Genomic DNA, 15,335 nt, shown 5'->3' on the forward strand with positions numbered 1-15,335 from the left:
GGGGGAATACAGGAAAGCGTAACTGTGATAAATTGCAGGTTCTTCAAAACCGTTCCCTAAGAATTGTTTTGCAGGTTGACTCTATGTTTCCTTCGAACGATTTGTATGACACTTTACGTCTTGATTGTTTAAACGTTCGCAGGTCTAAACAATTAGCTCACTCTCTCTTTAGAGCTGTGAGGCAGATTGGTCCCCCGTGCATCAGTGAACTCTTTATTCCTCGTGACGCTAGTTACAATACACGTTCTGGACATTCTCAGCTGAAGCTTCTTAGACCCAAAACCAATTATTGTAAGCGTAGGTTCGCATGTAGAGGCACTAAACTGTGGAACAAAATTGAAAGATCAGTAACTCCGTCCATGTCATTGGAGGCATTTAAGCGTTATATAAATACACTGACTAAAGATGTTTTACTGCCTTGTAACTATGTTTGATTTATGGTATCTGTGTTTTATGACTGCTCCGTTGTTAAAGTGAAATTTGTTTTTATCGTTCTGTTTTATATGGTTTTATTTTTTAAACTCTATTTTAGTTTAGCGTTCGCTTTTGAAAGTTTGTTTTCAGTTGTGCAATTTCTGTGTGATTTTTATTTAAATTTTCACTTGATGTATTTATAATCCATTTTTCTTTAATGATGTGCAGTATATCATATATTTTATTCATCTTAGGGACTGTAATGGAATTAACAGCTCTAACTGTTTTTTCTTACGATGTATTTATAATCCATTTTCTTTAATGATGTGCAGTATATTATATGTTTTATTCATCCTAGGGACTGTAATGGAATTAACAGTTTTTACTGTTTCTTTTATGATGTATATAATCCATTTTTCTTTAATGATGTGCAGTATATTATATATTTTATTCATTTTAGGGACTGTAATGGAATTAACAGTTTGTACTGTTTCTTTTATTTATTTCAAGGTGCAACTGCCAAAAATTTGTTGCAACAGTTGTGTTACATGTATTTAACTTTTGAATCTAAGCTTGTTTATGTGTTTAGTATCGTTCTGTTTGTATTGTTGCGTATACATGATTTTTGTTTTAATTCTAGATGTATGTATTCTTCGCTTTATACCATTATGCATGTATGTATGAGGACCCCTATGGAAACCAGCTATGCTGATCAGGGTGTTCCACCCCATGAAGAGGAAATAAATTCAATTCAATTCAATTCACAATGTGTAGAACGATATACATTAATGAGTGTAAAGAAAATTTAACATATTTTCACTCTTCTAGCATAATAGCAATAATGGTAATGATAAAAAGCTTGACTTGCCTCTTTCAGAAGGCAAGGGCAATACCCCTAACCTAACAGTGACAAGTCGAGGGATTGTGCACTTAAAAATGAAATTTTGTGAAATTTTCTTCATATTTTCCTGATATCGTTCGACGCATGTGACATTATAAACTGTAGTATACTGCTCATCCAGCAGTGCATAGGCTGCGTAGAAACTTTAACAATTCATATATTTTGAATGGGCTATTTGATTTACCTCAAACTTTTACTGACGTCTTTTACTAATATTGCTTCATCCACTCAATCCACATGTAAATCAAGGTGAACTTGTCCTTTAAAGGGATGGCATAATATTGGTTGAGGTGAGGATTCACCTTTTAACTTTTTGTGACATGGGCCCGAATTAGAAACCACTTTATGATATGTTAAAGAGCATACCATTCAAAGAAGAATTCAAAGTGTACTTCATGAAAGTCAGTTTCGAAATGGCTGAAATATCCGAAAACAATGTAAACCGAAGCGATCCTTTTAAAGGATCGCTTTGTTTTGGATATCTCAGCCATTTCAAAACCAATTTTCATCAAATAAACTTTGAATTCCTCTTTGAATGGTATGCTCTTTCATGTTTTATAAGAGGTTTCTCATTATCTTATAAAATAATAATCATGAAAAGAAGTTGGAAACCTGAAGCCCCACAACCTAAACTGTATACCATCCCTTTAACATTATTATCTCTTTTTATATATCGTGTACGTATGTGCTATATTGATTATGTTGAGATGGAGAAAGATTAACTTGAATTGGGCTTGTCTCAGGAATTTCAGTTCTTACAGTGAAAAGACTCCAAGGGGGAGGGATGCCCTAAATATGCTACCAAATGTGTGCATCAGATCATGCAACTTCAGGTTCAGGTTCAATGGCATTTTCAATTCATTTCCAGCAAATATGAATATACCGTATATGTCCCTCCCCCCACCAAAAAAAAAAAAATAATAATAATAATAATGATGATAACAACGGGACCTTCCGCAATGATAACTTAAAAATTAGTGAATCAATCCAAATACAATTTCAGGGTACGAAACTATAACTCATTGCTCACATCTTACAGAAAACCCCATTCGATTTGCTTCAGTGGTCAAAGAGAAGTGAGGAATTTTGTAGAGCATGTCAGGAATCTCTTCCCTCCATCAAGTTCTGTCTATTGTGTTCACACACAAGAGCATCGAAGTGCTAAACTTGCATATGGAAGAATGATCAGACTCATGACATGCTATACCACAATCCACATTTCTCTGTGGCCGCTTAACCAAATTGAATGGATTTTTCTGCAAAAACAGAGCTAAGATGTTATATTTTAAGATCCTGAAGTAGCATTTAGACAGTTTAATCATTGGGTGTTATCGATGCGAAAATTTGATTGTATTTTTTTTTTTTTTTTGGGGGGGGGGGGCATACTGTATATAAGTATATCTATACATAGGCCTACAAGTAGGACAAACATGCGATCAATTTATAACGGGGGCACATCTCTAGAAGTATCATAGAAAACTGACTTGCAATGAGTGCCATTATGCAGTATCAGAGTGAATAGAAATACAAAACCGAGATATAAGAACAAGGACAAACACAGAGACATAAACAATAACAGAAATAAAGACAGGGACATAATCTACGGACATCAACTTCGACAAAATATGCCTATAATACAATATCCAATAGGGATGGAAGTTGGAAAGTTTGATGGGTAAATTGAAAAATCATTTGAAAAACACCGTATTTCGTTTGTTTTAGCACTTATATTTGCAACTTAGATACATAACCAGTTTATCATTTGTTGAAAGTTCGTTGTCCGAATATTCGTGCACCAAGAGAGTGCAATATATAGGAACTATCATTGTTTGTCGATTCTAAAATGCAAAAGCTCTCTCGTGCGGGGTGGGGTTGGGGATGGGTGTTGGGTGTGACAGTTACTGTAGCAAACAAAACTTCGTTGAATAGTCTGTGTCATGAATAAAGATTAACCGCCAACATTTGTAGAAAAAAATATACCTCTCAAGTACATATTATCTTATATTGGTGCTTTACAAAGTTTTAAAATAAATTTTCGTTACGATCAATTTTGATAAATTTGTTTTTATTTGACTCTTTCCAAGCAACAAATTATATTATTGATCAGTATTACTGCATTTGGCAACATAACTTAGTAACGCCGAACTGATTGATAGCAACGAAGATGGCAGCGCACTGTGTTGACATTTCATCAAGCATCGCAAGATGAACATTATTCGATGTTAGCATCAAATTTGTGATTTGTAAATAGGTTTTGAAAGAAGATTATTTGGACTAGGTATGATGGACGGGGATATTGCGGGTGTGAGGATCATTCCTCCCGTGATAGACTTCTTGGATGCCGAAGCAAACACCGTACATTGCCAGACTGTCACGGTGCAGAACATTAGCAGGTGCAGCAGACAGATCAAGTTTCACGGACCAAGTACCAAGGTAAACGTGTGTGCTGCGACTGCATAGTGCAATGCATGGCGCTGCATGTAGATTACCCAACCAAGCTTGCGGCCCGACATTGTGGTGTGATAGCACAGGCGCAGCTACAGGTCACACTCGCAGCATACAAATTACAATGTTTGCAAATCTGGAGATTTCCATTTCTAGCAGATAGGCCTTGTATGTAGATAAAATTGTAATTTCTTATGGGTCAATTGTAGTTCTGGCCCCTGGGTACCCGGGGATGGCCGGGACTTGCATCACATTTGCAATTTTTGTGGATGTTACACCACTCGGCCAAGTCTCCGATCCGGTCGGGCAAAATTTTCGCGGAAATCCCCCGCTAACTCCCCGGCAGGCCGGGCAAAATTGAAGTTGAAATCCCCGGCCAATTCCCTGACAGTCCGGGCAATATTTGTGCCGAAATCCACGGTCAAGTCCCCGACAAGCCGGGTATATTTGCATAGAAATCCTGGCCAAGTCCCGACCCTCAAGGCCCAGTCACAGCTGCTCAGAAAGTCGCGTAAGTTTGCATGAATCATGCAAGAAATTTGGTTGTGCATGCTTGTCCGTTGAGAATTTTCGCTGATTTACGCGATGAAAATCACCGATGAATTGCGGAAATATCACTAAAAAATCACTAAACCACGCACTTTCAGCGCATAGGCACGCAAAGGCCCCATAAAGGGCGAATTCGTGGAACTTGTGCGCGACGACTGAGGTCCACTGAAAATCACGCATAATCTGCACTTCATCACTATGAATCGCGCATGATTTGCACGATGAACGTGGTAGTGGCATTATTTTCGCAAACGATCACTGATATTCCATGCATATTTCACCCGTTTTTCGCGTAAGAACAACGCAAACTACGCAAAAATTATTCGCGAAAATGTTGCCGCTATCGCGTTCACCAACGATTCTCCACTGACGATTAGCAGACATAAATAATGACGCATGTTTCGCGCTCTGTAACACCTACGTATCACTGAAAATCACTGAAAAAAAATATTGGCGTAGGCCTATGTATCTCTAACAGAACACGCAAATAAACGGCATGTAATACTTACGAAATACTGATCGATGAATCACAAATGTATCGCTAACAACTCACATATGATTGTGGCGCTATATTTTTGCGTGATCTTTCCGTAGTTCTTGCGCAATTCATCGGTGATTTTTTCATTGCGTAAATCAGCGAAAATGGTCAAATTCTCGACGGACAAGCACGCAAAACAAATTCTTATCCTACATAATTTTAATATGCGATTACGCAACTTTTGCGCATGGAATCGTGTAAAGCGCCGATTCGGCGCACATCCGCGGACAATACAATCGAAGGTTCCACGTCAGAAAAATTCATGAAATGCGCAAATCGCGCATGTTTCGCGCTAGGCTCTATTTTTATTTTTCATGCGTTAACGCGACTTTTGGGCAGTGTTACCGAGTCCTCAATAGTGGGGAATTGCTAGTCAAGCGAAATAATTTATGGTCACATCACCGTACTGGAAAGGTACAAGTCATGGTCAACTCTCCAGCAAAATCTGGCTCAATCCCGGCAAAAATTCCTGCCCCAAATGCCTGCCATTTGGTTGGAGCGAATTTCCCCCGTCAAGCCCCGGTTTATTCCCCACCCACCGGGGCAAAATAAGTGAATCTCCCCCGACAAAGCCCGGCCCATTCCCCGGCCCACCGGGGCAAATTAAGTGAATTTCCCCCTACAAAGCCCGGTCTATTCCCGACCCACCCGGGCGAAAAAAATGCTGAAATCCCCGCTCAACTTGGTTGCAAGTCCCGGCCATCCCCGGGTACCCGTGGGCCGGGACTACAATTGACAAGTGCATTACAGCTAACAAACACATGATTATATTAAATGGGTTAGTCAAATACCAGTTACTGATTGGCTAAACACAGTCACGTGATGGAGGCACATTCGTTATGTTCGCCCATGGGCGAACATTCTTGTAATGTTCTCCCGTGGGAAAACATTTTCACGTAATGACAGAAGGCCTAGGACCGCGCGCACCGTGAATTTGCCTCTGCGCGAGCGAGTGATCGAGTGCGTTGTGCTGGTGGTTGACGTTGACGTATTGATCTGACGTATTTGACTAACCCATTATAATATAACAGATGATGACTTTTGTTGTCGGGAACATGTACCAAATGTTCCACCTTCAGGGTTTGAAATGCTATTTCGGGAGGCTATACGTAGGACACCAAAAATTAAATAAACACAATAACTACAACAAAAACAGAAGATTCAATTTCTGTACCACACATTATAACATACATACACACATACCATAATTACAAAAAACATTGAGCTTTGGGTAGTGTGTATTTAATACAGAAGTTGCATTTGTATGTGCAGGTGATGAGATTTTGCCTATGTGCCCCAACCCTATGGAAAGACCCAAATATTCATAAAGAGAAAAATTAAATCAGGACTAACCTGTTCTTTTGTTTACATTCCAAATTACTATTCCACACTGATAGAGTAAGTGGGTACTTGAATTTGTTAGCAAATCACATTATAGGTATCACAAGTTCACTTTCTTCATAAATTCCGCTGTCCACCAGCCTTTGGGTGCCTTTCATGCAAGCATCCCGCGGCATCCAGTGCAGACAGCGCACAAGCCATGCAAGCTGAGGGATTTTCAGAGATAGCTTAGTTGTCTATGCATGGGAAGAGATTTCTGTACATAGCAATTTATTGCATGGCTTGCACGCTGTCTGCGCTAGATGCCAAAATTTGATTAAAATTTTTGGGACTCCTCCCTGCATGGCTAATAAATGAGATCAAATCGCCACACCGAGCATTGCGAGAAACAGAGGATTGTGAGATTGAGTGGCGCAGCCACGACGCTTTTTCAAAGTTGGGTTTTGTTTTTCTTGCCGCTTCGTGATGTACGCGAGTATGAATTATTCATGAGTAAAAATTAAATGCATTAAGCCCAGTGTACGCTGTACTTAGTTACATCTGTCAAGATATGCTATGTCTCAGAGTTGATTAGATATCATTCAGCTATGCTCTACATCGGTTTCTAGAGAAATAGAAATTAATATACTTTTTATTAAAACCTTTTCATATGATCACTCTTACACTGTACTCTGACATCTCTTGTATCATTTCAACAATGTCAACATGATTACTGAATGTGCATTACTGGTGTTTTCACAATGTTTCTATGTGCCTGAATGTCATGCATCAGCTGATATTTACAGTGTACAAATTTCACAAAATTGTTCAGTTGAGAATGTTGTCTCCTGTAACACAAATGTGTTGTACTATATCTCCAAGGTGGGAATAGCAAACTTTTCTCTTGACAAAGGATAGTACACTTTACTGCTTTCTCATTCCATCAGTGTGGTTCTCAACAGCAAATTCAACCACTTTCAAATTGTCTTGCAAGTCCCCATTCACAAAAGTTACAGTGTAAACTCGGTATGCTACATTATTCTCAAGAAAACAAAAATCCTTTTATCTCATGTATTCAGAATTTCCGGCTCATTGTGAACAACCCTGAAAAACCAATTGCTCCAGGACTGGAAGTGTCAGCAACAGTAGAGTATGAATCCAGCGAGGTTGGAGACTACCAGGACAGACTTATTCTCCTCGTGGACGAAAATGTTATTGAAGTTCCAGTGTCTGCGTAAGTATCATGTTTTGACATGAGATGAAATGGACTTTAGGGATGAAAAATGTAGAGAAATGGGCATTCCCTGTGAACTTTCCAAAAAAATCATGAAAATCCACAAGATAAACTTCTTCTAAAGTAATGCATATATTGTGACTTGAAACTTGTGCAATGCATCAGATTCATTGAAATGTTATCATGTTGTAGATTTGGGTCTTTGGTCTTTTTTGTACACCTCAGCTTTACTTTATTGATAAATGAAGTGTGAGACAGCTGGTTCAGAGAGGATTTTCAATTTTTTAATCATTCTTTGTAAGGTAGCGATTTTACAATGTATTACCTGAAATTCAAGATACTTTGATATTGATCACCTCAGCAAAAGAAAGAAAGAAAGAAAAAAAAACATGTGCAGAGTTCTTTGGAAATAATTGAGGAAATTTTCAACACCATGTATATTTTTTATGCCTCCGCAACGAAGTGGCCGGAGGCATTATGTTTTCGGGTCGGGTCGTCCGTCCGTCCGTCCGTCCGTACGTCCGTCCCGTTTTGTTTTTGTCGATATCTCAAGAACCGTGTGGTGGTTTTACATCAAACTTGGTATGAGGGTATATCCTTGGGGGATAATACTTTGTGTGGATTTTAGGGTCACAGGGTCAAAGGTCAAAGGTCACAGGTTATTTTGTGAAAAAAAAATTGAAATTTCATGTTTTTCTCCATATCGCGCAAATGGTTCTAGGTATCTTCATGGAACTTAGTATATATGCTTGTACCGATGGGCAGTAATTATCTAGGGAAGTTAGGGGTCATGGGTCAAAGGTCAGAGGGGTCAAAGGTCAAGGTCAACTCTTCAAAATATCACTACTTTCCTTATATTTATGCAATGAATGAAGTTTTTTTTTTTTTAACTTGATGTAGACATGTATTACCCAATATATATTCTGTGGGAAGTTTCTTGCCAAAAGGTCAAAGGTCAAAAGGTCAAAGGTCAAGTGAAAGTGCTGAATTGCACCTTTTCCTCCATATCTCAAAAGTAACTCAAGGTATCATCATGAAACTTACATAATTTATGCATGTTCAACCTAACAGTGATTCTCTTTGGAACTGTGAGGTCAAAGGTCAAAGGCCAGGTTTAGATAATGCTATTTTCCCATTTGATACTGAAATTATACTTTTTCTCAATACCTTGAAAAATTACTCAATGCATAAACTTATAAAAGGGTCAAAAGCCAAGTAAAAATCATCAGTTCCCCAAATACCTGCACTCTGACATTTCAATCACTCATCCAATTGAACCTAGTTCTAAGAAAGTGAACATTCAGCACATTTGTGTCAAACCTGTCATTTTAATATTTTGCCAATTGTTTGAAACTGTCATCACACATTGTCAAGACATTGTACTATAGACCTATTAGGAGAACCATGCATTATGGCGGAGGCATATCAGTCGCCGTAGCGATATATCTAGTTCAAGTTGCAATTATCCACTGCCACTCATTGACACTCTAAGGAATCTTTATGACATTATGCAAAGTACATGACACGCTTCTTTCTTCCCTTTCTTTCTTGGTAGGTATGCACCCCAGCCAGTGCTTGAGCTGGAAGGCCCAGTAGACTTTGGGACAGTGGTGCGTGACAGCAAGGTTCTGAGCAAGGAAGTCTCTCTTTACAACCATGGTTCACTAGCAGGCATGTTCAAGATCAAGTACTCCGGCCAGGAGCCATTCACCATCTTTCCACTGCAAGGAATCGTCAAGCCAAAGACAGTGCAGACAATCAAAGTATGTAATTATCAACTTTCATGCAGGTAGTATTAAATGTAAGCCGACAAACATTAAATATTTAGTCTACAGATATTCTAGGCATTTGGTGACATTACAGAATTGATCATGAGCGTTTGTCTCTCATTTTAGAAGTGATGAACATGGAAGCTTCATAAAATTGTTTTTAATATATATCTGTAACTTATTATAACGTCTCTACATTTAAATGTGGAAAACTTGGGCAAGTTTAGATCAGAGCATTGGCTATAAGTAGTAGCAGATGTACAAATGTAAGGGTTTCACGTCTTGCTAAAGCTATTTCTGTTTATGCTTCGTAGAATTCAAGGGAACTGAAACTATTGCCAGTTGTCAAAGCTCTATCACATCCATCAAAGTGAGGTTGTGACTGCTGGTACTCTTCAGCCATACAAACTTGTACAAAAGGAATGTAACCCTGGAAAACAATTTACAAGGAAATATTGCTTGTAGTCACATTATATTACATTGTACATGTAGGTCACATTACATAACGAGTACCTACAAACATATGTCATATATTTCTGTTGCAGATTGAATTTGTTGCCAAGAAGAGTGGACGTCTGAATGAAGAGGCTGCGTGAGTAGTCCATATGTTTTCAATGTAACACAAACTTGCAAGCTGTGTTTCTAGTTTCACCTATAATTACGCTTGATGATATTAATGAAGATAATCCATGATGTATAGTAATCACAGAATAGTGCCAATTAGATTATGGGTGTATGTACATCTACATAAAAGTTAGAAAACCTGATTACCCCCCTTGGGATTAGTATTGCTGATACATCGTACATGGCACAATGGCAGTGAGGAGGGTGGTTGGAGTTTTTGTCTGATGTGTCATTGGCTGAACATGACACTGTATATATTAAGTTGTGAAAGAACAAAAATGTAACTTGGGAATCTGTGTTATGTTAATTTTGATAGGTTAACCAGCTGTTGGAGAGGTCTGTCAGCACTCCAAAAATTCCCACAAAGCTTGAATAAACTTACACATTAGATTCACCATATTAAAGAAAAAATCATTCTTGTGGCAAACTGCAGACTTGATACCATTTGCTAATGATACATTCCTAGTCACTTGAGGTGATCAAAATGTTGATGAGATTCACATGTTTACATCCTGTGTCGCTGACATGATGTCTGTTATCCCTCTCATTTCTTTTGTATACTCTCATTATCATTATGCTGACGGAATGTTGTCTATGATTCTATGACTCTTGCTCAAGCATATCATTTGCCAGTATTGTTAACGTGTTCTAATTATAGTTAAGTGATGACTGCTGAATTGATCTCAGGTGACACAGTGTTTAGTGAATGAATGTCAATTCTTTGTGCAATGTAGAGCCAAGTTAGGAATCATTCTAAGCATCTTTGTCATCCAGATATCAAATAACTTACAACGTGAGCAAATCTGCTTGACAGTGTCTACTCCACACTCTAACATGGCAGTAATCTTGACTATGAACTCTTCCCTACATGGTGTTACACCAGCTATGGTTGCCTGGTACGGTACGCTGTTTGCTATTTCCAACCATATGGGATAAATCATGGCCTGCTGAAAAAGCAGTGTTTTTTGTCTCAGTGGCTTACATAGAAACAACAGAAATAGTGTACAAAACCTTTGTATTGTCATATAAATTTTATGAAAAGGGTTCACATATATCAATGTTGAGAAACAGTGCTCAAAATCTAGTCTTATTGATATCATGAAAAGGGTTCTAAATCTCTCAGAGCCATGTATTATAAGTTCACACACAAACCATCTGACTAATAACCTTTTATTCAAACTTTGCATACAGAGTGACTTTAGAAGCTCAAGAGCCAAGCTGCCTATCCCTGAAAGCACACGTTGTGGACAGATGTCTAGAGCTTCTCGACCCAAAGTCTGGTGATAACATTCAGTGCATGCGCTTCGGCTCTACCTATTATGGAACAGACAAGACAAAGCTGGCCTATCTCTACAACAATGGGCCAGACTCCATCAACTTTGTCACAGTTTTAGAAGAAGATGCTGTTGGAACCGAAGCCGTAAGTTTGGTATTTTGCAATAGCAATTTCAAGTATGAAAACTCCCACAAAGTTGTTATATAATCATTCTGAAGATGTTGTAATTTTTGTTGTTCTCTCATTACATGTACCTTAAATGCTTCTATGAAATTCACTGGAGTTTGATAGATACTGTAAAACAAGGAATTTTCGCGTGCACTTTAATTTCGCGAATTTCGCGAGCGCCAAGATTCGTGAAATTAAAATGCAGGTGAAAGTCCTTGTTTACACTACTGTAAAACGAGGAATTTTCGCATGCACTTTAATTTCGCGAATTTCGCGAGTGCCAAAATTCGCGAAATTAAAATGCACGCGAAAGCTTTTGTCTACACTACATGCATTGAATGCCAGTAGCAATTCGCGAAAATTTCATGCCACAAAAAAGGCTGTCGGCTCCAATTCGCGAAAATTTCATGCCGCGAATATATCATGTTTTACAGTATATGCATTGAACGCCAGTGGCACTTCGCGAAAATTTCATGCACGAAAAAGGCTGTCAGTTCCAATTCGCGAAAAATTCATTCCGCGAATATATCATGTTTTACAGTAAGGTGTGTGTGTGGAGACTCTTTGGTTAATAAGGCCTGTATTTTTGTCTTCTACCTTGTATTGTCTCACTGTGCATATCGTCACAGGGGTGACAAGACATTGTATCTGAAATTTTGGTGGAAATGGCTTTTTTTTTAATTAATGCCCAGATAATCTGTTAATTGATGTCATTGTCCTGTCCAAATCCTAGCTGTCTTACCCCAAAAATGAAGCCACCACGGCATGTCAAAGGAAAGTCTATCCCATCTGATATAGTGCTTTGGCTGCCATGTTTTTTTTGCTTTCCTGAACAATAGACATTTTGCAGATATGAGGTCTTGTCGTCCCAGCAACAATATGTTTTGCGACCATTCTTGAGATAGGGAGAGAAATTAGCAGAAAATATACTTCAGCTTTGTTTGTAATCCTATATACTAGGTGTTTAAAAAAACATTTCCCACTTTTGATTATTAATAGTTCAAAAACTATTCATCCGATAAAACTGTCATTGATATGAGTAATAGCTGAATAGTGTACAATTTTGTTGGCAGTAATTTAAATGTAAAAGCATAAATCAGTTTCATTAGATCTAAGATTGATTTTGAAGTAAGGTTTCAGATTTTGGTCAAATTTTAACCTTCTGTACAAAAATGAACTTTGTACAGGAACTAATGATGTGTATGTGAGTGTGTGCTGACAATGGCCCTGAACAATGGACATGCCTGAACCACCTGTTGACGAGGCGTCAGTCTCGCGCTCCCAGGCACATGAATGCTTAATCAATAATTCATGTGGATTGCCCCTGGCACTTCTAGTCTGAATTCATGCGCGGTAAAAGGTAAAATGTATGCACATGGAAAAAGTAAGCACATGTTTCCATGTGCTTGCAAACACCACATTTCATTCCAAGCTGGCAATCATTTTCAAATTTTGCTTCACATATCACTAAATTTGGGATATAAGTAAGCATAAATGATCTAAAGTTCCTCATTTTAATACAACTGTCTACTAATTAAATAGTCTGACAAATTTTTTGCTTTTTAGATAAAAAGAGATCATTTTTGGTAAAGAGTTCAGCAGCATTTATCATTGGGGCCATTTGTTTCACAGTAGATTTATTTAAGGCTCCATATACGATACTTTAATTGATTTTCTTTGCTTCCTGTCACAATGTTTACGATAGAACAGAAGGTATTCATTGTAATTTCGTTTTTCAGAAGTAGGGAGAGCACTGTTGCGACTCAACGACAGTATCAGCAGGCATTTGATTTTACACAGATACTGCCAGAGGCTGAATAAAGACTAGTTGTGATAGCGGAATTTCTCATGAATAAATAATGAAGTATTCAAAGCCTGGCCATTGTTCAGGACCATTGTCAGGGTAATAACCACACACTCCCATACACACCCAGTGAGGGTTGAAAATAGAGCAAAATCTGGAACCTAACTGTAAAATTAATCATGGATTTCATGAAACTGATTTATGCTTTCATATTTAAACCACCTCCAACCAAATTGTACACTATTCAGCTATCACTCATATCAATGACAATGTTATCTGATATATGATTTTTGAATTATTAAGAATCAAAAGTGGGAAATGTTTTTTGAAACACCTAGTACTTCTAAAGTGTAAAGCAAAAGGTAACTAAAAGTCATTATTTGTGTTCAGCTGAATATGGACCAATTGACAAAGTTTGTTGTATGAAAAACAGAACATAACACTGATTACTCCAGGTGGCCAAATCCTTGTAACTGAAAGGGTTGCTTTACAGCAGACATGCTGCTCATTTTGTTATGGCACTGACTTTCTCAGGGGATTGATGTCACAAAGTCCACTGTGGCCACACTGGCCACAAAGGGCTTGGACAAGGTCCGGGCTAACACCTGCCCCATCAGCACGCTGGTCAAGACCCTCCCAAACCAGGGCACCTTGGGCCCCTACCAGAAGTGCCCCCTCTACTTCCGCTTTAGTCCCCGCTATGACACAGCCAGTCAGGGCTGGAAGGGGACCTCCTCTCCACCACCTCGCCAAGACTTTGCTCTCTACATGAACATTACTGTGGTAGGCAGCAATAGTGGCTTTGGAAACAACAGTGAGGAGAAGGATAACAGAAAAAGCAATGAAGGTGAGAAAATTTTTCGATTGAGGATGTGAGAAAGTGCACATGATAATCATATTGATTCCATGCAATTTTTTTGTTTCATACTATTCTGCAATATTGGGGATGGGGAAATGCACCTGTTTATGACAGGTAAAGTGTCTCCTATGTATGAGAATATGAGGATATGAAAGACTGAAATTCACTCGGCACAATTTAAAGCATATATTTTTTGCATAACTCAGCTTCTGCTCATAAATATAATTTGCCTAGGAGAGGAATATCCAGCTTCAACATTTTTACAAGATATCAAAAGTAGAGAATATATCAATTCTGTGTGTTGCAAGTTTCTACCATATAGGACTGTAGACGAGTTGTCCCATGCATTCCAATACAAAGTGGTAAAAATAACTGTATGTGTTCATGCTGTACAGTGACCACGCTGGAAGTGGCTCTGACTGGTACTGCCTTGCCAGTCCTACTAAGCCTCTCACCCCAGACCAACCTTGACTTTGGTGAGTGCCCTGTTGGGGAGCAAATTGACACCCTCTGCAGCCTACAGAATGATTCCACCGTCCTTCCGGCTGCCTTTGTCTTCCAGCCAGTGGCCCAGTTTGCCACCCGCCCAGCCTTTGGGCACCTTAATCCCGGTGAAGCCATGGATATTATCTTCTGTTTCAAACCCAATCAGTATGGCACCTTCAAGAAGATCCAGGTACATTGATACTTTTACTGTTGAAGCATATGAGTGCATTGCTAGGGAATGTCAGGTTTTATGTTATCTTAAGTTTGTCTACTTGTTGTGACATAAAATCCAGGAGCACAATAAGAAATAACAATTCAAGTCAATTGTTATTTCTTATTGTGGTCCTGGATTTTATGTCACAAGAAGTAGACAAACTTAAGATAATTTCACATTACACAGAACATAGAAACAAATATTGCAATCAAACAATACTGGTAAGTTCTAGTATCATCTCTTTCTATGTATGTCAAAGATTAAGCATTAAACCATTGATGATGTACTAGTTGATATAATTGGAGATCTGAGAGCAAATCAATCTTAATTCAAACTTACCAACATGTGTGCTGATGTCATCATTTGAGATCGAAAGGCCACTTTCTCCATAGAATGTACATTAATTGTAAACAGCCTGCTGGTGTTTAAACTGATGATGTCCAGATTTGCTTCTTATGAATTCTGCGTGGGAAGGAATGAGGCATTCTTCCTTCAGATTAAGTATCAGATTACAGTTGAACCTCTCGTATCCGGACAAGTCGGGACCGGGACTCATCCGGATAAGGGATTTGGCCGGATACGGGAGACTCAATGCTTTATACATGTACATATACATACACATGTACTGATGTAGCCCATTGTAGTACCACATGTAGTAATGTGTATACTGCAACCTTTTCATTGTTACATTTGGGGATGTTTCGGGATGTTGAAATGTCTGAAGGTAAGCAATT

General features: G+C 38.5%; 1 protein-coding gene across 1 annotated transcript in view; it reads left to right on the plus strand.

The window, feature by feature from the left end:
- The first annotated feature begins 3,480 nt into the window (after nt 1–3,480).
- Nucleotides 3,481–15,335, plus strand: part of LOC139738811 (cilia- and flagella-associated protein 47-like) — a 100,189-nt gene continuing 88,334 nt past the window's right edge. The window contains exons 1-7 of the mRNA XM_071649448.1: nt 3,481–3,748; nt 7,247–7,401; nt 8,957–9,164; nt 9,716–9,762; nt 10,986–11,214; nt 13,577–13,889; nt 14,297–14,577. Of these exons, the coding sequence (XP_071505549.1) occupies nt 3,596–3,748; nt 7,247–7,401; nt 8,957–9,164; nt 9,716–9,762; nt 10,986–11,214; nt 13,577–13,889; nt 14,297–14,577 (1,386 nt within the window). The 5' untranslated portion in view covers nt 3,481–3,595. The remainder of the gene's footprint in view (nt 3,749–7,246; nt 7,402–8,956; nt 9,165–9,715; nt 9,763–10,985; nt 11,215–13,576; nt 13,890–14,296; nt 14,578–15,335) is intronic.

This window comes from Diadema antillarum, unplaced genomic scaffold, assembly GCF_040938485.1.
Source record: "Diadema antillarum isolate AM-2024a unplaced genomic scaffold, OU_Dant_1.0 seq00000768_RagTag, whole genome shotgun sequence".
Lineage (NCBI taxonomy): Eukaryota > Metazoa > Echinodermata > Echinoidea > Diadematoida > Diadematidae > Diadema > Diadema antillarum.